Source organism: Musca autumnalis, unplaced genomic scaffold, assembly GCF_047663935.1.
Source record: "Musca autumnalis isolate F117 unplaced genomic scaffold, ASM4766393v1 scaffold_2, whole genome shotgun sequence".
NCBI lineage: Eukaryota > Metazoa > Arthropoda > Insecta > Diptera > Muscidae > Musca > Musca autumnalis.
The window spans coordinates 120,867,602-120,893,031 of NW_027411755.1; the positions used below are offsets into that span (position 1 = coordinate 120,867,602).

General features: G+C 37.9%; 1 protein-coding gene across 1 annotated transcript in view; it reads left to right on the forward strand.

The window, feature by feature from the left end:
• LOC141394557 (cilia- and flagella-associated protein 44) overlaps positions 1-24,103 on the forward strand; it is a 66,269-nt gene extending 42,166 nt beyond the window's left edge. The window contains exons 7-12 of the mRNA XM_073969165.1: positions 9,311-9,418; positions 9,654-10,945; positions 11,015-11,319; positions 11,395-11,817; positions 22,833-23,057; positions 23,120-24,103. Coding sequence (XP_073825266.1) covers positions 9,311-9,418; positions 9,654-10,945; positions 11,015-11,319; positions 11,395-11,817; positions 22,833-23,057; positions 23,120-24,016 — 3,250 coding nt within the window. The 3' untranslated portion in view covers positions 24,017-24,103. The remainder of the gene's footprint in view (positions 1-9,310; positions 9,419-9,653; positions 10,946-11,014; positions 11,320-11,394; positions 11,818-22,832; positions 23,058-23,119) is intronic.
• Positions 24,104-25,430: the final 1,327 nt, after the last annotated feature.

Consider the following 25,430-nt stretch of genomic DNA (forward strand, 5'->3'; position numbering starts at 1 on the left):
TGTTAGTTGGTGGAATAAATGCCCAAGGATGCCTCTATCTGACGGTATATAGCACTGCGTTCTTGCATTATCCGTTCACACCAGGGATGAAAAATTCAGTACAATAGTACTTTTTTCAGTACCATTTAATTTTTTTCAGTACCATTTCATAAACTCTAGTCCCACACATTGAAACATTTTATGTGAAACTAAAAATGCAAAATTTACACTTTAACAAGATTAAGATTTTTAAAAAAACATTCAATTGAGAATATACCAGAATATGAACCTATATTGATAATTTTCTTCGTGGAGCTCTTCAACCCATTGATAATCCGAAATACCAAGTTTCAGTCACTAAAGTAGACTAGTCATTTAAAAGACTTCACATCGAGCGGTGTCGTAGTGCCTTCCAATCTGAGAACCTGTCATACCTCTTCTATGGGGCTATGTTTATGCTGACAAACTCTCGATAGTCCGACTATCGTTTTGATTACTGACGTAAAACAATGTTTACAACGGTCACCAAGCCATGTTTTTTGGGCTATCTGTGGCGAGTTATTTAAAAAATAAATTGTTAGAGTTCAATATAAACGAAGTTTTAAAAAAGCAATCAAAACGATAGTCGGACTATCGATAGTTTTGCAGCTCTAGGCTGTATTAAAACGTTCATACGTACCATGGCTGCTCGAAACCGAGTATGATATTGAAACATTTTACCGTTCTGAGCAGGGATAATATCGACGCCTCCAAACAATAGTATGCTAAGTCGACTTAGCATGTTTTCAAGTTCTTTACATTTTTACATTTTACGTCCTTTAACTTAAATTCTGTCAAATTTTGGTAATGATCGGTCAATCCGAACAGAAGTTATAAACAAATGTTTACTCAGAATAGTAGTGAAGGTTAAAGAAAACTGTAAACTTTGAGAGCTTCTCCTGCAAAACTCACTTTTCAGACTTAGCATACTATTATTTGGAGGTGTCGATATGTACCCACAATTCTCTATAGAAATGTTTTATACCCATATCGAATACAAAATACCTAATTTCAGTCATTTCGATGAAATAATAAAACTAAACGATAAAACTAAATTTCTGGGGGGTGATTTGTAGCCCCATCGAAGATTAAATGCCAAATTTCAACAATTTTGGTATTATAAAGTGGCTCAAACCTTCAAAATACCGAAAATCGTTGCATGACCGATAGAGACCATTTTGTATACCAAATATCCTAGGAGTAATTGAAACTTCTGTACCAAACCAAAAAGTTCTATCTTAAATATTGCGAGCTGTATCTTGATTTCAATAGACGGGCGGACATAGTTATATACTTTATAGGGTCTCCGACGAATATTTCCATAAGATTTTGCAACATCCTTCAGATTTAATATAAGCTTTTGTTGTTGTTTTTTACTGAATACAATTAATTTAATTTCCATCCTGGTTCACACACGGCGTCATTTTTTCTGGCACAACGGCTGTTTTGGACGACCCTCACAAACATCGCTTTTTGGCGAGTGTCGGCCACGATTAAAATCATTAAACCAGTTTTTCATAGTGCTATACACAGAAAAAACAAATACATTCAATTTATGAATAGTGTTCAAAAATTGTTTCCCATGCACAATGGTCCCAAATCCAAATTTTCTGGCCAAAACTATTTCAACGTCCATTTTGTATTGAAATTAATTATTATTTATAATAAATGTGTACAAACAGCAATTCTTACGTTTTATTGACCAAAATGACCAAAAACTGCCAAAATTTGTTGAACAGGGTGGTCCCGTTGTGTGGGGTCTAAACCAAAACATTGACTTATGTTAATAATTTTTGGTATGAAGGATTCATATCTTCCAAGAGGTCAAAGTACCAAATTTCAGCCGAATCGGCCTAAAGTGTCGCTAAAATCCACAAAATACCTAAAATCGGACGGTACTTTTATGTGGGGGCTATGACAAAAAATTGACCTATTTTCAAAAAAATTATACATACTTGTTTTCTACACTCTGAAACCCTTAAATATGAATTTTAAGGGAAATCGGTTGATAGATGTGGGTATTACCGTTCTATTTCAATTGTATACTACGTACAGTCACAACAGGTATTTACAATAAAATTCTCCCATCTTAAAATAGGAAAATGCACTTTATTTTAACTGTGGCAAATTTGAGCACGATTTTACTTCTGAATTTATTAGTACAGACCCCCTGCTATCTTTCAAATTCGATTTGGAGGTGGACATATTTGGACATTTTTTTAAAAGTTTAAGTATATTTAAAAAATATTTGTAAAAAATAATTTTTTATATATAAAAACATTGATATTATTACGCTAATTTTACAAATTTTATCGTTCTTTTTGTAAATATTATGAAAGTACTCATTAGCAGCTTCCCGATTCATAATAACTTTGGTCTCTCATCTGTATATTTATGCAGCGACGCAGTACAACAAAAATTGTATATTTTACAGCACAAAGTCTGTTTTGTTTTTACATAAAAAAGTGTCAACTTTGGTACTGCGCCAATCAACGAATACTAACGTTATTTACAAAAACTGATTATTTTCAGATTACTTGATGCGTTTTTTATTATCCTGTGCAAAAAAAAAATTAAAATTTCGAAACTTTACAAATAGGGTTTTGGCCAAAAATTTCCTGCTTGAAACCTATGTGCAATGTTCAGATTTTTACATTGTATGAACCTAATCTATAAAGCAATAAATATTGGTTTCTTTTTTGAATGAAACATAAACATGGAATATACATATGTCTATTTTTTTGCAAAATATGAACCAATTCATTAATATCAAAATAATCTTCTTTAAAGCAAGAAAAAGTTACTTATATTCAAAACTCTGTTTATATTTTTTATAAATTTAATTTTTCGTTTGTTTTGTTTATTGTTGAAGATTCAATCTTATTTTCGATTGTTTGAGTGGAGTATACCCCCATTGGCTGAACTTCATTTATTACCCTCTATTTTGATTTTGGTGTTTCTTTGGAAAAGCCGAAAAGTGAGTGTGATTCTCATTCATATGAAAATACTAGACACTTAAAGAGTTCGGTTTTCGCTAAAAAGGCATCATTTCAAAAACTGAGAAGCCAATTGATAATTCCCTTCGCCGGGATGAAATCATGATATTGGTAGCGATCAGTAAAATTTTGCAACACTGTCAGTTCCCAGCGAAAAGTTTGCCTCCAAAGAGGCAGTTAAATGATATGTACAGGTGATTTGGAAGTGCATCAAATTATGCATTTTCACTCATGATTTTTACAAGGGAGTGACCCCGGAAAGAGGCACTCCATTGCACCGCATTTTAACTGACCCTTTGGCATTGCATTTTAACTGAACCTTTGGCACTGCATTTTAACTGACCCTTTGGCATTGCATTTTAACTGACCCTTTGGGGTAGAATAGGAGGCAGTTCAGAGCACGTGTTTTGAATAACAAAATAAAATGCATTTATTATTTGTGTAAAACAAAAATATTAATAACTTTATTAAATTAACACAAATAATGAAAATTCTCTATTGAATTCAATCGCAAAAATATGTGTTTCCTCCGCTCTTCATTTAATCCAAGCTTAAGTGCTTTTGCTTCATCTGCTAAATGGGTTTGATATTGTCTTCCCATCACCAGTTAAGATTTCGACATGTACTCCAACAGCACTTCATTGGAAAATTTTCTTCTCGTGAGTTACCGGAAAAATTTTCACAAATTAAATATTATTTAGTTTGTTTGGAAATGTTTGGAAATGTTAACACGATTATCTCTTTTTGGAACTGTATTCCGCTGCGTGTAGAGATGTACAAACTGATTTATGTACATGTAGGGATCTCTAACAACTGCTAATAAAATGTAGTGAACGGAGTGCCTTTTTCACGACTCCGTTTGCACTGCATCCGGATGCTGTTAAATTGTGATGAATTGGAGTGCCTTTTTCACGACTCCGTTGAACTGCCTCCGGATGTTGTTAAAATGTGACAAATGGATGTGATTCTTTGGATTGCATCCAAATGCGGTTAAAATGTGAGGAATGGAGTGCCTTTTTCACGACTCCGTTTGAACTGCATAAAAACATGCCGTGAAAGAACTATTCTACATTGCACTACTTCCAATTTATTTTGCTGGGTTCGTTTTGAAAAACATTACTCTCTGTAATAGAGGGTAATAAATGAAGTTGAGCCAATGGGGGAATACTCCACTCAAACAATCGAAAATGAGATTGAATCTTCAACAATAAACAAAACAAACAAAAAACAGCCGAGGCACGGGCGAATGAATGGAGCTTTGTTAAAAACAAAATTCCAATAACAACCTCACAGGCAACTGTGTTGGTGTTCTTTTCAACTTACTTCAACAACTCTTAGTTGATACGTGCTGACATGTTGCAAAATATTTTGATTTTGGTGTTTCTTTGGAGAAGCCGAAAAGTGAGTGTGATTCTCATTCATATGAGAATACTAGACACTTAAAGAGTTCGGTTTTTCGCTAAAAAGGCATCATTTCAAAAACTGAGAAGCCAATTGATAATTCCCTTCGCCGGGATGAAATCATGATATTGGTAGCGATCAGTAAAATTTTGCAACACTGTCAGTTCGTTTTGAAAAACATTACTCTCTGTAATAGAGGGTAATAAATGAAGTTGAGCCAATGGGGGAATACTCCACTCAAACAATCGAAAATTTAATTTTTCTATAAAAATTTTGTTTTTCTTTTATTTGAAATTAGTTTTTTTATTTAATTATTATTGTTCTTTAAACGTTTCTCTTCTAATTGATTTTTCTTAATGAATTATGTATCGTGTTAATCATAACAATGTGTACCATATGTACATACATTTCAAAAAATATGCGAAATAATGCTATTAATATAGTGAGTGTTTTCCGACAACAAACGAAATCTATACGTGGTTGGTTTGTTAGTGTGGTAGTGGTGGTTGTTTAGGCTGTTGTGCTTTGTTGACACGGAGTCAATGTGCGTGTAGATGCGATGGAGGGGAGGAAAGCAGTGTTCGGAAACAAACAGTACCTTATCATAAGGTACCGTACATGTTCACAAACACTAAAAAAAATATAAAGTTTATGTACACGAACACAAACATTAAAAATCCATTTTAGTGTTTATGTAAGTGTACCCAACGAGATTCGAAAAGTTCGTCAAACACACATGTTTGGTACGCAACCTCCATCGTAATGTAACAACCACGTACCCAACCGAAAAGGTTGCGTACATCAGCGAGTACATTAAAAAACCACGTAGAGTACATCACATTAGAAAGAAAGTGTTGCTAGGGTACACTTATGTACATTTATTTGGTTAATATGGTATTAAAAATATTAAGTTTAATTTTTGTGGAATATATATATATATAAATGAAATACAAGTAAATATAAATGAATATGTATCTTCAATTAATTAGGACTATAAATATCATTATTTAAATGTCATAAATACATATGCAAGAAGTTAGTAATGCCTAAACAAAACGCTCTCATCGAATATCTAAAATCTTGACAATTTACAAAAGGGTTGCTATAGAGCTGTAGGTTATGGAGGTGTTTTTTTATTATTAAAAATCGTATCATTTGTATTGTGAAAACAGGTGGTTCATTTTCAATATTTTAGCAAAGTCAAGAAAGCATCGAAGAACAGTTTCAAGTAAGTTGTTTTCAGTATAAACATCATCTTACAAAAAGAAAAGCTACACCACCACAATAAGAATTACTTTTTGCTTTTTGTGTTTTTCCAAATTATGAATTGCCGTTGAGGTATCCAAGGACTGGTACCTAGCTGTGAAGGCAACATCCGGTCTTTGGGTCTGCTATATTTTTATAGTTTGTTTACAGGTAGAATTATCGGAGTTTTTGGTTTTGATAAATTAGAAAGTCAGAACTAGGTGGAAATATTATTCCTCGCACACCAAAACCATAAAGTACCTGCCCCTTTTTTTTACATCATAAAAATTATGAGTTAAAAAATTGTAAGCCACAATATTGGTTTTTACCTTTCTTGTGTATTGTAATAAATTATAACCATGCAGGTACTACATGAATGATCTAGTTTTTGAGTTTGTTACACTCGTAGTCTTATTGTATAATTTACGGAAAATTTCGCGAAAACCCTTTGGAATAGTTGCAAGTAGCGTAATTTTTTAACAAAATTCATTTTTTGCAAACTATATATGCAATGCTATTTAGTTCATTTTTAAACGTTGAGTGAAAATAATTATGAAAATGCCAAGACCAAAAAATATTGTTCTTCGTGATATGTTCAGTACAAACGAATCAAATCAAACAGTGTGTAATTTACAAAATTGTGTCAACAATGTTTTAAATTGGCATTTCGCAAATTTAGAGCGACATTTGAAAATTGTGCATCCCGATTTGTATGCGAACTATATTGATCAAAAACGGGAAAACGTAAAAGAAAAAAGAGTCATCAAACTATTCTTAAAAAAAAGTGTGAATCCAAAAAACATTGAAACAGCATTGGTGGAACTTTTTACAAAAAATGTACGTCCTTTACATATGACCAAAGATAAAGCCTTCAAAGTTCTTATAGAACCTGTTTTAAGTGTAGTCGCGATAACTGTAAATGAACATAACGTAATGGAACGAATTATCGCTTTCTCAAAAATATTAAAACGGAAATCTCAAACGATCTTAAAGGGATATTATTTTCCCTTAAGATGGATGTCGCAACAAGGCTGGACTTAAGTATTCTGGGTATTAATGTTCAGTACATTAAACATGGTAAAATCGTTGTTAAAACGTTGGCTATAAAGGAGCTTAGATCAAGTCACACTTCTGAATATTTAAAAACAGTTTTATTGGATGTTCTAAAGGAATATGATGTTGATTTACGTAATAATTTAACGATTACAACCGACAACGGATCAAATATGCTCAAAACTGTACGAATCCTGAACTCTGAAATGCAATTGTCGATAGATAAGGATGCCGTGGATTTCGAAGAAGATGCAGATTATATCGATTGCCGAATAGCTATTGACACAATTGAATCAATTGATTTTAACATCTCATCGAACACAATTACTAGCATTCGTTGTGGTGCTCACACTCTCCAACTGTGTGTAAACGATGTTCTGAAACAGTCGGCAATAAAAGACAATGTCGATAAGATACGATTCGTGGTAAAAAAAACTTAGAAGTAAAACGATTTTAAATTTTCTAAGAAGTGAACTCTACAAAAAACCTATCATTGATTGTGCAACACGTTGGAATTCAACATATAAAATGATTGAAAGATGCCTGGAAATGAAGGAAATTATAAATACACTAAGCTAGGATTATCCTGATTTATTTCTTGAATCTAAAGAATGGTCTTTCGCAACTGAATTCTTGGGACTATTTAAACCTATTTACAATGCTACCATTAAGTTACAAAGCGAACAGTTGTGCTATAGTGAACTATACATTATTGTTATGGATATAACATTTCAAATTGACGCTTTACCGGATAGCAACATGAAAACACTTCTCAAGGAGTCCTTGAAGATAAGAAAGGATAAACTTTTAGAAATGAACTGTTTAACGCAGCTGTGTTCTTGGATCCACGAATCAAAGTATGCTTAACCTGTGAACAAAAACATAGGGCGAAGAACTACATACTATCGCATGAACTCAACAGAAGGTAAGTTTGCTTAAGTAGACCAGAACAATGCCTATTTATTTATATCAATCATCTTTTATGTTTCAGAACACAATACAAGTCACCCAATATTAGAGGAAACTCCATCATCGAGTAGACCAGATGCAGCCAAATCTTTTTCCGATTATCTGCAAATTATAGATCCTACCACAGAAATTCCGGGTTCATCTAATTTACACAATTTAGAAGCTGATTTTGCCAATTATGAGCGGCAATCAAGATTGCCACTAAATGAAAATATAATAGCGTTTTGGAACTCTCAGAAAACCATAACCAGTGAGATTGCTAATATTGTACAGGCAATACCGTCAACCCAAGTAAGCGTGGAACCTGCTATGAAGTACATACATATTATCTGATCAGCGCAACCGCATGTCAGCAACAAATCTTGAACATATATTAATGGTAAAAGTTAATGGGGATTTCAATTATGAAAGTTGAGCTTTCTCCTGTTAAATTCTATTTTCTTTAGTATGTTAATCTTTTTTATATTCGTTAATTTTTTATAAAATAAATAAATGTTTTCATATTTACTGGTTAACTATAAATATTGTTACTTTTGTATTTTATTTATACGATATTCACTCTTATTTTTATGCTTGCATTTTTCCTCATGCCATTCATATTTTATATTTCTTTATAAACATCACTCAGGTGTACGCAACCTCCATTTGTTTTTTAGGGTACATAATGATGTACGCTACGTGGTTTTTTAATGTACACGCAACATTTATAACATACGTACCCAACCAATTCGGTTGGGTACGTGGTTGTTACTTTACAATGGTGGTTGCGTACCAAACATGTACGCTACGATTATCGTTGGGTACATGTACACAAACGCTAAAATTTTTTTTTAAAGTTTGTGTACGTGTACGGTACCTTATCGTAGTGTAACTTTTCATGCTAGGTACGGTACAAAACGTTATTGTACGGTACCTTAATGTAAGTTTTCGAACGCTGAAAAACAGTAGAAGCAAAACCACATCTTTATAGGCAAAGAACAGAAACCGGTTTTTGCCAGACAAAATAATGGTGAATGTAGGGGAAACTGGAAAATTTATTTTTGTATTTTAGAAAAACATTCATACTTTTGCAAAAATAGTATTGTGTACATGAATACAAAAATTTGTCCATTCACTTTAAAAGAGGTGCGTTCAAATTATGGACAAAAAAAAATTATGAACGGAATTAGTAAAAAATTCATAGTTTTGTTTTTTCTGTGTAGGATGGTCCAAAGTGATTTTTTCAAGTCACAGAAAACAACTCAACACATGATCGTATGTGAAACAGTCCTGAGGCTAAAAACTGTCAAACTTTAAAAAAAAAAAATGTCAAATGACGCCTGGCGATACTGTGTGTTGCCTGGGTCAGAAGGTTGTTAGTGACTTTTGGACTGTCTCAAATGGCTGAATCGATTTGGCTATCTTTCCGTCTGCGTCCGTCATTTGTTATAACAGTTTTATAATTCGATTTTCCGTCGAATTACATACATTCCTCGATTCTTTAATGTCCTTTCCTTATAACGGGTTAAGTGATGCATTCTAAATGTAATGCGTTCTTACATTTTTGACTTGTGTATTTATTCCTCACCATTTCCCCAAACTCCTTGAAATGATCTGAAAATCCTCCCGATTTTATAACATGGTTTCAGATCCAATGACGTTTTGTACTCATTTCGTGTGGAGCGATTAGATGACAATTTCGAGGCAATTAAAGCTGATATCGAGGAACGATTGCGATTGGAAGCTTTAAAGAGAATGTAAGTAAATGCTAATATCACAAAACATGTTTTGAAAACTGGAAAACAAACATTATACAATTGAAAATAGTCATATACACACACCCTAATTCTTATACACTAACATGCTACAGAGGAAATACCGTTGTGGAATCCGTTAACATCCGACAAGAGTAAGAAACAAAAAACACCATCTTCATCCCTACCCATTACATTTTATAATTGTTAACAATTTTTAAAATTACTCATATCTTAGTCGTGCCCAAATGACAATGGCCGAGGAAAAAGACGAAAGCATGCCAGAACCACCCAGTGAAACGTTTTTCTTTGGTCGAGATCCAAATTCAATAATACCTCGCTTTAGTCGCAAAATGTTAAGACTATTGAGACGCTATCGCGGTCGGCAATTCTATCAGGTAGAACGTACCTTTAATTGGGAGAAAATGTTAAAACACAAACCTGATCCTAATAAAAATCATCCAGATGATGATCGTAAGATACAGGAAGCCGAACAAAATATTGGTGATTATAAACTGAAAACTGGCTCTGAGTATGAACCTCAGCCACATGAGACACTTACCTATAAATACAAGGAAATCGTAACTTTACGCGAGACTCTAAATGATCTTGTGGATAAGTTTAATCAACGTGTCTTTCAATTGAGAGATACCAAAAAGGAGTTGTACCAACTAATTGAGGAAAAGCGCAAACGTTTAGAAGAAATTCATCGTTACTTGCCAGAAAAGAGTAGACAATATCTCATGGATATACCACCTCTAAATGTGGATGATGAATGGCCGGAATTGAATTTGATTGAACATTGCCAGCCAGGTTGTAACATTGATGTACAAGATATTTTATATTTGGAAAATAAAGTAGAAGATTTGCTTCCTAAAGTTCCCGATCCAAAGGTGAAAATGGAAATTTCTCACAATTCATTGCATGAGATGGAGAAATATTTGGCATTGCATATTAAAGAAGTTGATAGTTTCCCACCCGGTACAGAACTCATTTCAAAATTGCAGGAATTGCCTCATCAATCTGAAGACGCATATTACAAACCCATGGAAGATGGTCAACCTTCTCCATGGCTTATCGAAATACGATATCGTTGGCTATTGGATTTACTAGTCGAACAAGATGGCATCATACATCAGGTTCATGAAAAAGTACGCACATTTAATGAGCGTTTGCGCGAATTGGAAGACCTAAGACTGCATACTAAATTTGAGGTTGAATTTATGCAAAGCTATTTGATTGCCCTTAATCAGGAACTGTATATTTTACGTGATAGTGAACAAATTGAAAATGAATTACTAAGCAATGCTGAGGCTGCAATGCAAACTCGGAATGCTGCCCAAACTTCGATAAACGCTTTGAATCGTCAAATAGAGGACTTGCGTAAAGCTTGTGATCGCTACAATGAACAGATATTAGTGATTCAGGCGAAATTTCTTAGCACCACAAAAGGTCATAAATTCTATGATTTTTTGAGACGGATCTTTAAAAAGAAATGGCGCCCAACCAAACCCGTGAAGACTGGTGATGGTATGTCAATGATCTTTTGAAGCATTTAAAAAAAATTTCCACAACATTTGTTCTTGTTTTCATTTTCAGAATCATCTGAATCTTCCTCTGACAGCGAATCATCCACTGAAGAGGATGATGACACAAAGAGCGTCGATTCAACTGATATGACAGCTATACGATTGGACGAATCTCATTGTCCAGCAGGTTTGGAGAGGAGCATGTATGAAATGGCTTTCAAAATGCGATCTGATCGTCATGACATGGAAAGATCCTTAAGCGAAGCTCTTAAACTAATTGAAGTGAAAAAGGAAGAGGTTAAGGAGGCTCAAAAGAAAATGAAATATCACGAAAATGTGTACAAGCAAGAAAATGAAACATTATTGGAATTTAGGGTAATATTTCAAATTTAAACATACAAATATTAATACTTATAAAATATAATCGATTCCATTTCTCCATTATTTTAGCGTAAACGTCAACAAGAACTAAATAAGGTCCATGTGGCTGTGATACTTCATATGCACCAGCTGCAACATTTTCGTGATGGTGAAGATTTTCGTGATCTCACTAAAGCTGTTCTATTCGATTCTACGCTCCTAATGGACTTACAGGGTCGTGTTGATCAACTGAAAGTTGAGACACTCGAAACGAAACGTCTTCATCGCATAAACATTGTCCATTTGCGTCGTATGAATACTGATTTGAAATTTATGAGATCTGAAATAACACGCCTCGAAGAGTTAATTCGCCAGGAAATGATGAAGAAATTCGGCATGGTTATCGATTTGGATGAACTCGAGGAGGAGGTATTGAGAAAATATGTATTTGAATTGGAGACAACAGCAGAAGATGAATTAAATTTGCTCGAGTTGGAAATGAAAAAGAAAAGGGTAAGTTGAACAGAATGATATACTACATTTACTCAAAGAGTGGCATAACTCAAAAACTGCGTTTTCTGAGCAATTTCTATTACTACGACTTCTACTTCATATTGTGTCAAATTGTCATGCATATATGTACATATCTCTAAAACTCAGCGAGCTCATTTACTATGAGTTTGGCGTAATTCAACAAAAATGTTTTTTTTTTTGAGTTTATGAAGCACTAAAACACTGCAACACTTCATGCTTGTTCTTGCGCATACATTTTGAACTGGTATCTGGCTAACTGTTTGCACAATAGGGTCCAAGTAGTTATTTTATCTTTTGGGTAATAATCTTTTTAAGTTGGGAAGTTAAATTTCGATCGCCAACTAAAACGCATTTTTCTCGAAATAGGTTTTTTTGAGATGTGTCACTCTTTGAGTAAGTGAGCATATGTCCAAAGCCTGGCGGTTGGACCACAAATATACTTCTTTGTTTGAGTAGTTTACATTCGTTAACAAAAAATGTTATGAACTCATTGTAATTGAACACAAACCGATAAAAAAATAGTTTATGGTGTTAGATTTTCAAAACTAATAATTTGTTTTGCTTCATTGAAAAAAGCAAATAATCATATTTTAGTTTTTAGTCAACTCAAAACCTTTTTGAGTAAACTGTATTTACGGTAATTGGACTTATCACTCACACACACATACATATATATCTAAGTATGTATTTTAAAATATTTGAGCAAATGTATCAACAAGTAAAAAAGTATCAGTCGGCTTTGCCGACAGAGATACCCTCAGCCTATGCGAATTGAAACTTCATCTACGGACAGATGAAATACCGGCTATTTAGGGGGTTTTCAGAATTTGCTCTTTTTGGACATTTCAACTTGCCGACAAAAATACGGATTAGGATTAAAGCTCAAAAGTATTCGGTCAGGACTTGTCCACTGAAAATATAATATCATTGTAAACAGGACCACAACGAGTAGCATCGGTATAAATTTCCAAAAGATCTTCGAACAGACACTAAACTGCAATTAAACAAAAATGTTGAACTTTGTGGGGGAAGTACCCTAAGGTAAGACCGATATGGACCATTTTTGAAGTTAAGGCACATTTGAACAACATATTAGAAGATCTATGGACCAAATCGGTTACTCGCTTCAAGAATTATCGTGCGCATTATTTTTTTTGAGAATTTTTGCAATTTTGTGGGAGAGGTACCCGAAGGAGTGAACAGATATGGATCATCTGCGAACTACACATAGGGGTTTTTTACAACTTTCGGACATTTTCTCAGGAAGTATGGACTTGCCCCTGAAACAACAGGAATCGTCGTAATGGGGGTAGTTAACATAAAATGCTACAATCAAAGCGATTCGAGAACAGGTCTTAAACTGAACTTATTCGAAATTTTGTGTGGGAGGTTCCCGAAGGAGTGGACCGATAAAGTCCATATTGACACCTTATCTATGTCTGGTAGAAATTTCACGATATGCGGTTACTCCCTTCATGAGTTATCGTGTGCACAATTTTTCCGAACATTTTTCAACTTTAGTGGGGGAGGTAACTGAAGGAGTGAACCGATATGGCTCATCTTCAAACTTAAACTAATTTTGCATAAAATATTACGAATGTCAAATTGTGAGCTGAATCGACTGATCCGTTTGAGGGTGATCGTGCGCCCCAGCTCCACTACGCATGGCACCACAAGGTTTGTTTATAGCTTTTAGGCTATTTTCTCAGGAAGTATGGACTTTTTCAAAGAAGAATATGTTTGTTGAGGCAATTTAAAGCAAATTATTTTTATCCAAGTGTTTTCCCAACACTCCACCACAACATGCATATTCTTCACATTTCTGAGCTACTTCAAATAGATTAGATGGACAAATTTTTGATGTGGCAAAATACTCCTCAGTGATGTTGGCGACATTTCCTGAGTATTTCAGAAATGTAAAACTTCTCTACAAAGTGGTGTCTTAGGGCACGCCGTTCGGACTCGGCGATAAACAGTAGGTCCCATATCATTGAGCTAATATGAATCGAGGTGCACTCATTGATATGAGAGAAGTCTCCCTTGTCCCTTCAGGGATGTTTGTGGAACCATTATTATTATATATTATATCCAGGCGGAAGATCCAGCATTGTCCATGTATTCTTTTGATGATGAGCTAGCAACTCATTCTCTATGGCTTGCTTCCATTTGGTACATAATTTACTAATTTACTTTCAAAGTGGAGAACCAGTAGTGGTTTGTATGTTTATGCGTACTTTATTGGTTTATTATACCACTTATTTTTGCATAATTTTAATGTACCTCACAATGGCAACCTGTTGGGAATTCCCTGAAAAGAATTGAAACCTATGAATGAGACTCGAAGACGTACACTGGCCTATTAGGTTAGGTTAGGTTTGGGGATGTGTAGTCAATATATATATATATATTGACTACGCCACTCGGAGACCTTTCGGTCCATTGTGATCATCCATAAAGAAAAAAGAGGTTCAGAATTACCTGAAAAGAGAAGAGAAAAGAGAGAAGAATAAAGAAAAAAGGGGTGTGGTTTGGAAAGTAGTAATAAATGAATTATTAATAAGAAAGAATGAAGATATAATAAAGAAGGAGAGGGTGGTTTATTTGGCGATGGTGGAAAAAACTGTCAGAGAAGTAGTTACGCTTATGGGTCGCGCCGTCCCAGCCAATTCAGATTTTTGATGATGTTGTTTATGATTGTTGGTTCCATCGGGCAACGACATAAAATATGCTCGATCGTCTCCGTTTCCTCCTCATCTTCACAGAGCCTGCAATAGTCCACGCCATCATCCTGTCATTTGCCGATAAAAGCTCGGATGTTGCAATGGCCGGTAATGACTCCCGTCAATACCCTGATTTCTGATTTACTCAAACTTAAAAGTGAAGTTGTTCTCTTTGTTGAAGGATTCGGCCAAATGGCCCTTGACACGTTGCACCTTGGTTCATTATGCCATAGTTCCTTGGCTTGTTCTTCAAAGAACGTCGCCACCTTCCGAAAAACGTGACATATGGGTGGTTTGATAGAATCAGTGATAGCTTGACTTGTTGATTGAGATCCATGTCTTGCCAGTTCATCTGCCTTCTCGTTTCCCACAATGTCACAGTGTCCCGGTACCCAGCAGAGTCGGACAGCGTTAGTGAGGTTCGAAGGAGAGGGTGGTTTATTTGGCGATGGTGGAAAAAACTGTCAGAGAAGTAGTTACGCTTATGGGTCGCGCCGTCCCAGCCAATTCAGATTTTTGATGATGTTGTTTATGAGTGTTGGTTCCATCGGGCAACGACATAAAATATGCTCGATCGTCTCCGTTTCCTCCTCATCTTCACAGAGCCTGCAATAGTCCACGCCATCATCCTGCCATTTGCCGATAAAAGCTCGGATGTTGCAATGGCCGGTAATGACTCCCGTCAATACCCTGATTTCTGATTTACTCAAACTTAAAAGTGAAGTTGTTCTCTTTGTTGAAGGATTCGGCCAAATGGCCCTTGACACGTTGCACCTTGGTTCATTATGCCATAGTTCCTTGGCTTGTTCTTCAAAGAACGTCTCCACCTTCCGAAAAACGTGACATATGGGTGGTTTGATAGAATCAGTGATAGCTTGACTTGTTGATTGAGATCCATGTCTTGCCAGTTCATCTGCCTTCTCGTTTCCCACAATGTCACAGTGTCCCGGTACCCAGCAGAGTCGGACAGCGTTAGTGAGGTTCGCCAAAGCAGTTCTACACTCAAGAACGGCCTCAGACTTGATATTGGGGGATTTGATGGCTTTAAGAGCCATTTTGATCGCGAAGATTTCTGCTTGGAAAACACTACAGTCGCTGTTCAACCTATATGAGTATTCGAGGCAAAGCTTCTCGCAGTAGACGCCAGCTCCGGTACCTTCTTCCATCTTGGAACCGTCTGTATAGAAAGCCAGACCGTCCAGAGGAGGGTTACTACGGATCCAGTCATCTCTACTAGGGATAACGACCTCAAAATCATCAAATCTATGGATTGGTGATAAGTAGTTGCTGAATTTCCCCTGCTGATTTAAGCTAAGGTTTGGCCCTAGCTCCCGAAGAATGCATGCATGACCATAGGTGCTGTCACGCCAACGATTCAATTCATGTAGCCTTAGGGCACTACGTGCTGCTTGACCTTTGATGCTAAGTCTCGTGGGCAAGAGGTTTAGCATCGCGTTCAGAGCTGCTTGTGGTGTACTTCTAAAAGCTCCAGTTATCAGGATCGAGGCTGCCCTTTGCACCTTGTCTATGTTGCCAGAGTTCGATTTATGTAGAAGCGCATGCCACCAGACAAGACATCCATAGGATAGGATGATTCTCACCACAGTATTATACAATCAGTGTATAATAGCTGGATTTAACCCCCAACTTTTCCCAATCGAATTCTTATATGAATAGAGTGCGATCATAACTCTCTTCGTCCGTTCCTCGACGTTCCTTTTCCATCTCAATTGAGAATCCAGGATTGTACCTAGGTATTTGGCCTCAGGAGATAGATGTAACTGCACTCCATCCAATGTTGGTGGCATGAAGTCGCCGAGCTTACGCTTTCTGGTGAACAATACCAGTTCTGTTTTCGTTGGATTTACACCAAGGCCATTTGTGGTGGCCCAACGGGAAAGCTTTGATAAGGCTCTTTGCATAAGCTCCGAAATTGTGGACAAGAATTTGCCAGCTATTAGTAGAACTACATCATCCGCGTATGCGACAACCTTGATACCCTGATTGTCGAATTCCGCCAAAATATTGTTTATCACAAGTAGCCACAGCAGCGGTGAGAGTACACCTCCCTGGGGAGTACCTCTAGTTACTGTCTTCCTTGTTGTCAACTCCCCAATGCTGGAATTAATGATCCTGCTCTCCAGCATTCTCTTTATCCAGCAGATCAGGGTTTCCGGGGTGTTGACCGCTCTAAGCGAGAGATGAATGGATTCAAGTTATACGTTGTTGAAGGCTCCTTCTATATCCAGGAAAGCCGCCAAGGTAAAGTTTGAATTCTCCATGTTTCTCTCAATGAAACCCACGACCTCATGAAGAGCAGTTTCGACAGATTTACCTTTCATGTAGGCATGCTGCGAGTTGCTCAGCGAGACAGTGTCTACAAAGCTCCTAATCTCCAGATCGATCAGTCGTTCGAGTGTCTTGAGGAGAAAGGAGGATAAGCTAATAGGTCTGTAGTCTTTCGGTGCAGAGTGACTGGCTTTCCCCGCCTTGGGGATATAAGTTACCTTTACCTCTTTCCACAGATCTGGTACGCAGGAAAGAAACAAACAGACCCTAAAAATCTCCTCCAGAATTTGGTATATCTGCGGTGCGGCAAAATGAAGCATCGCAGGAATTACTCCATCTGGACCAGGCGACTTATAGGGTTTGAATGTACTTACTGCCCACTTTATTTTGTTTCTGCTTACAACCTTATCAATGAGGCTCTCGTCCACAGACTCTTGGAATTGGAAGTTTTCACATTCAATGTGAAGGTTACTGGCGTCCGTGCAGTCAGGGAAGTGGGTCTCAGCTAGAAGGTTTAGAGTCTCAAGACCTGAGTCTGTCCACGTGCCGTCCGGTTTTTTGACACTACCAATGGATTTCGCGAGTATCTTACGGAATCTGGCAGCGTCATTTACCCCTTCTACAGACTCACAGAAACAAACCCATGACTTCTTTTTGGCGCGCTTGATTTCACTCTTGTATTTGGTGAAACTCGCTTTATACAATTCCCAGTCACTGTCAAGTTTCGTCGAGTTCGCCCTGTTGTACAGCTTTTTGGTGTTTTTCCGCAGTTCGCCAAGGTCCTTGTTCCACCACACCGGTTGGGATTTCTTCCCGGGATAAGTTAATGGACAGGCATCCTTATGGCAGCGAAGAAGGATTTCTGTAAGGTTGGACACCTTACTGTTAAGCTCAGCAACTGTTTCTATCCTTCCGGAGAGTGACAGTTGATGGTTCGTCAGATCAGTGAACCTGCCCCAGTCCGTCCTTCTCGGGTTCCTATAAGGATTTTGGCGGACTCCGTCGAAAGAGATTTCAAAGTATATCCTCATATGATCCGAAAAGGAACATTTGTTCGATACCCTCCAGTTCTTGACGACAGAATCATCTAAATTTGACAGGGTTAGATCAATGACCTCCTCCCTGTCTCTAATTTTAAAGGTAGGGTCGTTTCCTTTATTACATATTCTTACCTTCTTTATTACAACTCTTCTTTTGTTATAGTTTGGATTTTGCGTACAGATTTATAGCGTTTCGGCTAACTTAAAGTTGAAAGTAATGATTAAAATTGAAGGAGGACCTTCTTTGTATTAACGTTTAGTGTGAAAATTACACTTTTAATGCATCCAAATTGTTTTTTTTTGCGTTTTCAAATCTATCCAATAGTAAAAGAAAGGATGTAATAATGGCCCTTAGATTGTAAGATAATATAAAGTTGAAAATCGACTCACCTCTAGTGTTTGTATCTTTGCTGCCCGAGTGAAAATGGTGGGCGTTGGCGTCACATCCAAGGATTACGTTACAAACGCCCAGGTTCTCCTTTAGCAGCCTGTGTACCCCCTGATTTGGTGGATCAGGGTCCTCATATGGCATGTAGATTGAGGACAGGAGAGTGGCCTTCTCTCTGCCGTTCTCCAGTCGCACCGTCTCTAATTTTAAAGGTAGGGTCGTTTCCTTTATTACATATTCTTAGATTGTAAGATAATATAAAGTTGAACATCGACTCACCTCTAGTGTTTGTATCTTTGCTGCCCCAGTGAAAATGGTGGCGTTGGAGTCACATCCAAGGATTACGTTACAAACGCCCAGGTTCTCCTTTAGCAGCCTGTGTACCCCCTGATTTGGTGGATCAGGGTCCTCATATGGCATGTAGATTGAGGACAGGAGAGTGGCCTTCTCTCTGCCGTTCTCCACACACATTACTATAATTAGATCCATTACTATAATTAGATAGAAAGATTAGATTGAGGTTCTTCCTACCTACCACACAGGTCCTCACCTTGTCCCCTTCGGCATTGTTCAGTCCAGAGACCTTATTTTTGTATATATAAGGTTCCTGGACTAGAACAATGTCTACCTCTGAGTTCGTGAGGGACAGGAGTAGTTCGGCGGCAGCTGCTTTACAATGATGCAGATTAATCTGCAAAATGCGTAGCACCTGCCGCCTACCTGCTCCTACTGATTTTCGCGAGGTGGAATCAGTCGGAACCGAACCCATCCTGAACCAAAGTTCAGTTTTCCCTCACGAACCTTAAGGTACTCCTCTCCTGAGGAGTCTATCGCCATCTTGACATCCGTCCCTCCATTCTCCTTACAAGGGGTTAGACTCATTACAGTCCAGTCCTTAGTAAGGAGACCTTGGTTCTGGAGCTCCAGCATCCTCAGCAGAAGTTCCTTATCCACGATAGGTGGGGGAACCCATGCTGGGAATACCTTCCTAGACGGAATCTCCGTTATAGACACCGCAGCAATTTTTGCCCCCTCCCAAAGTTCATCAAAGCCATTAACGGTCTTCTTAAGGTACTCTTGCGAGCTCCTGTTGAGACATTTAATGACTTTAACTCCCTTATGAAGGAAGGCGCCACCAAACTGGCGGTCACCCTGGTTCGCCTCAGTGGACACAATGGCTAAACGAAGCCGAGTCTCGAAGAGCAACCAGTGACTTTCGCTGATTTTCCCGATGGGGTCAGCTCGGTCGATGATTGCAACTAGGAGCTCGTCATCGTTTGCCACCGTGGCCGTTTTGGCGTAGGGTTTCCTACGTCCTCGATCACGTGCCTTGGTAGCAGCTTTTCCTGAGGAGGTGGACGCCTTCTCAGTACTGGTGCTACTTCCCTTGGCTTTGTGAGCAAGGACACCAGCATAGGAGTCCGCCGTGAGATCATCGTCTTCTTTGGCGAAGGCTGTGGGCCTTCTGAAGAGCGAACCCGCTTCACAGTCTTTGACTGCGAGGACTTGTTCGTCTTCTCCGAAGTCGATCCACCCGTCGTTACTGCCGAGTGGCTTGCGCAGGTCTTAGACACCTTCTGTTCGTCCGCTTTACCCTCGTCAGTTGGGGTAGGATCCGGATTTGGGACAGTCACCTTCTCCAGTTGACTACTCATACGAGAATCATTTGGTGTCCTTTTCCAGTCCTTTCTGGCTCGGGTTCGGCTTCGGAACAGCTTTAGGTTCCACCTTGCTGCCAAAAGCAGCTGGGTGCATCTGGATAAATTCTTTCGAACTTCCTGATGTACTTGAGCTTGCTCTTGATGAACATAATCTCCCTCTTAGTATGCGAGCTCGCGTCCCTTCCCACAAACTTGCGCAGATACGAAGCCGCACGTTTATAGTGCCTCGTATCTGAAGCCTCTTTGGCGGAGATTGCGACTGCGTCGGTGTCCGTCGATGAGGTTTTCTTGGATTCCCCAACGCAGGCCGGAGACTCAGAGTCAATGGCAATTGTTGGAGTTTCCGTTAATTCCCCCTCGACGGTCATCGACTTAGAGTCAGTGGCTGTTGATGGATCCTCTTTTTATTCTCCATCAACATCCATTGACTCCGTGGCAATCTGCCTACGAAGCTTAGTATCGGCTAGTGCCGATACAGGACCAGACTGGTTTCGACTTGTCTGTGATTGCGAACCAAGGTTCACAACCTCTTCGACCACATCACCGTCAGTGGACATGTCATCGTCAGACCTCCTTGTTGACTCAGCTGGGATCACCGTAATGTCCAGTTCATCGTCAGTGAGGGTGAGATTGTTTAGCATGTCCTCTGGTGGTATGGTCGGGAAAAGTCTCTCCAGTTGGTCAAGGAGTTCCCTACTCTGTCTCTCAAGACTGTCTCCAATCACTTTGAGGTGTAGGTCGTCCCCGCCCAAAACTCCAGTCCTGTCAGCCGTGGACTGATTAACACCAGTTTTGGCTAAACCATTATCCTTTTGAAAATCCGGTTCGTCAACAATAGTTCGGGTTGTATTTTCTGCACTTGTAGCAGTTACGGCTGTAGGTGCCAAGGCATCCACACCTGAGACAGCCGGATCACAATCGCTTGATCTCGACGGCACGTGGCTTGTGATGTCACCAACGCTTACCGCCGGTACTGGGTTATTAACTCCCTGCACCGTAACTTTACTCCTTTTATGTCTTTTACCCATCTTAGTTGATTAATTTAAGGGAACTACCCCGATCCAATTTTGGTCCACGGGGGGTTTGAAAGAAAACAAACCCCCAGGGTCTCTGAGATATGTAGAGCCAGAAACACCTTCAGTTTCCCTCGGGCGTTGCTGACCCCGCATATCTCAGAAAACCCCCTTCCCATCCGCCACCCGGGAAGACGCGCCCAGTAGAAGATTGGCAACTCCCGTGGGACACTGGCCTATTAAATTCTAATCAATATGGCGAGGTAGAAGTCATAAAGAAGGAATTGATCGGGTACGTCCAAAAGCGTATGGGGTCCCGCCTTCGAAGTTTAGTAAAAAGTAACAAAAATCTTGGAGGCAAAGGAATGTTGACAGGAACATTTATTGACAAGCTCACTGTCTACTATGGACTTGCAATTCGACGCCATTCGAATTCAATACACGATATGCATGAGACAATATGGGCGACATTTGATCATTACAGTTAAAGCGATACAAATCCACATCACGAGAAATATCCAACCGGTGAAGACTCGTGGTGTTCATATCAACGGGCTTGGGCAAGAAAAGAGGCTTTCATACACGATTACAGACAACTTCCATCAAATGTTTTGGATGCTATTAGACCTATATACAACGATCTAAGTAAAGAGTCTTTACTCAAAAGATGCGTCGGCGGTTTTAAACAAAATAGCAACGAAAGCTTCAATCAACTTATTTGAAAATTTTCCCCAAAACACTTTTAAGTGGAGCACTCGTTTCATTCATCAGCTTACATTGCGATTGGTCTTTTTAACAAAGGTAAAAAATCATTGTTATTTTATTTGAGCTGGCAGAGAGACGTGCACTCGCGAAGGAAGAATGTTGCGAAGGCAACACCCAATTTCTATTTTAGAAGAATCGTCGGCCGAAGAGCTCCGTATGGACCAGGAATAGATAGATGACTCCTTTGAAAATTCTGTCTCGCTTAAAGACTAGATTATTAGGTTCTTTAAACGAGCACCAAAATTAATGAAGATTCGAAAAATGAAAATTGAGTTTTTATGACCAGCTCAACTAGGGATAACACCTTAAATACTCAGGAAATGTCACCAACATTACTGAGGGGTATTTTGCCACTGTTGAAAATGTGATGTTGTCAGGCCAGGGAATCGAACCCACCACGGTGGCACCGTCACATACGAAAACCTAATGAAACCACTCTTTTTTATACTCTAAGCCTTTAGGCTTTGACACGACCAAAAATGTACATCATCAAAGTCATGGTTTTAGTCCCCAAGTATGTTTGGACGAAATTAGTTACAGATAATTTGGAGTCGATTTAGCCCTGTCTGTCTGTCTGGCTGGAGCGCACAATAACTCTCGAACAGATCAACCTATTCAAACCAAATTTTGCACTTCGTAATATTTTGCACCAACTTAGTTTAAGTTCGAAGATGGACAATATCTGTCAACTTCTTTTGGGTACCTCCCCCACAAAACATCAATTTTTTTCTGTAAAGTGGGGTGAACGATAACTTCCGAAGAGAACAATCGATTTGGTCCAAACTTTGCACATCGTGTTATCCCTTCCAGACCTGAATATGGACTATATTGGTCCACTCCTTCGAGGAAAAACTGAAGTTTAAGTGCTTTAAAAATGACGATTTTGGACAGAAAATTCAAATTCAGAACAACTTACAATTGATATTTTTAAGTAACACTGATTAGATCACTGCCTTTTGCGTGCATTTAAGTTAGCTCCCCATGGTATCAAAATAAATCCAGGATTTTGTCATATTTGAGCCTATATGGTGTCTATTATCACCTACCTTATCAACAACTTAACAACTAAATACCAGTATCTACGTTAAGTAAATTATCTTGTTTTGTTTACCTTTTAGTCCGAATTAGCGCTTGCCCAAGAAGAACTTATAAAAGAAACTCAGTTACATTGTGACAAATTGAATATTCTGGCCATTTTAACGGAAGAGAAAACCTATCTGGAACGGCTAATTTTGTTGCAAGAGAAAAACTATCAGAAATGGTCGAAACCTCCCAACTTAAGTGTGGACAAAGATATTGAAAAACTTTCAGCCATTGAGAGAGAACAAAAAGAGCAAATTAAGGCAAGTAAATTAACAAATGATTAATTCTCAAAATATCCTTTATACTGTTCTTCTCCCTTCAGTTTTTGGAACGGGAAATATGTACATTACGCATGAAAGCCAAACCATTACAAATAGATGGCGAAACGGATGAACATGGTATAGCGGCTCATCAAGAAATGATACCCACAGATGAACCACGTATTTGTCCCGATATATTACAAACTGCTGACTATCAAACTAGACGCTTGATTCCTGATGATTTCATAATGGATCGCTGCCAAAAGGTGGTGCAGAAACTTTTCCTTCAACATTTTGGCAAGATGACTTCACGAGAAAATATCAGACGTTATGCGTATAAGGTTACCCGTTACTTAGGCCAAGCTGCTTATAATTTCGAAGGTACCATTACAGAAGAGATAATGAATTGTATTATTGAAAATCTACAAGAAATTATTCCCAAGAAATATTTGGTTGTTTTAACACGAGACCACTTGGAGAAAATGTTCAACGACGTGTTGGCAGTTTTTGATTATGAACGATCCGATGTTAATACTGAAGATGTGGTATCGGGAATATTTGATAATGCCCGAGAAGCACTCAATCAAGCAGCCAGCACAGCCGGCACATTGAATAAGACGCAATTCGTGCTGGTCCACATGTTCAAAGAATTGATAGAAATTTTACCTCTGGAAGAATTTCAAAGCGATGACACGGTACGTTTCATTGCAGATAATTTAGAAAAGGAAACATTTTTCGATGCCCGCTGTATAAATATTGAAGGTCTCGTGGAAAAGGTTGTGGAATATGCCAAAGCTAATCTCTTGGATGCCATAACAGCAATACCCATAAGAACATTGGCGGTGAGAGTACAAAAGGAATGTACTAAACGTCGACCCAACTACGCTTTGAGTGTACGTTGTTCCATTGGCTCTGTTCAGAGTGTTTCGGTGAAATCGAAAGATCCTAAGCATGGGTAATAAGCACAAAACTGATGAATGACATACATGTTTATACATCGATTTTTATACTAATAAAAATGCTTTTATAAAACGCAGTGCTTTTAATTTCTGTGTACATATTTCATTCTAGAGATAAACTATTTTCTAAGGAGAGTGAATTGATAAACTTTATGCATAACGTATACCGACAATGACCATTTTGAGTTATGGGTACCATGTAGATGCACTAGTTTTGGGGGACGTAGGCGATGAAAGGTACATTGCAACGGTACTGACCGGCCTTAATGTGGCAAAGTCCTGGATTTATATTGGCTCTTTTTTCTTCTCAAGTAAAAATTGACCTCTCCGTGGATGTCCCACTAGCCATTTTAGTTGGTTACCGTTAGATTTTTAGAGCTTTTGTATCATTAGGTGAGCAAGCATGGACTTGCTCACGAAAAACATTACACATATCGCTTTTAACAGGACCACGGTAAAATTTTTAAATGATTCTCGAACAGACCTTAAACTGCACTAAACTAAACATTTCAAACTCTTCTGAAAGAGGTATCCGAAGACGTTGTCCGATATATGTACGTTTGGAATCAATCTTAAGCTGGGTACACATTGTCAGTTTTGAATGACAGCTTTGTTGTTGCTTGCTAGTGTGACCGTTCATTTTTGTCATTCATCATGCAACCACAAAATATTTTGTGGTTGATGGACAGTTGGACAGTTATCGATAATTGCAAAAAATCGTCATTCAAAACTGACAATGTGTACTGTACTTTACGAAGTTTTGGGCAAATTGGATACTCAATTCGTAAGCTATCGAACTCATAGTTCGTACCGGCATGGTTTTTATGGAAGTATGTACTTGTGCAGTCGTAATACGGACAACTAGTTGCAAAACAAGTAAGAACGGCGTTAATTTCGGCCGTGTCGAATTTTTTTTATACCCTTCACCGCGAGTTGTATTGACTTAATATGGAAAGTACTAAGCTCTTACGAGTATTTTTCACAAAAATCTTTTTTTTTTTTTCAAAGTGGATTGTGCGGAAGTTTTTCAATATTTCAATGGAATAAACATTATTTTTGTTTGTGTTATTTATTAATAGAAATAAATAGTTCATTCATTCTCGCTATTGGAAATCATTTTTGAGAAAAAATGTCAACGAAATCATAACCCTAATGAACCAACTTTAAATGGAAGGTGGTTACACCTGGGAAGTTTTTGCGGATTCTTAAACTGCAATGTTCATAGATAAGTAAAATCAAAAAACAAAAAAAAATCGCCGGAAAGCTTTTTAAATAAATCGCAATCAAAGTTCACATTTTTGTTTGTTTTTAGTTTTTCCTATCAAAATGAAACTCAAGAAAATTTTGTAGCAGTGAAAATTCTCTACAAGATTGTCCTCTATATTTCGTAGATTTTACCATTTTTGAGATATAG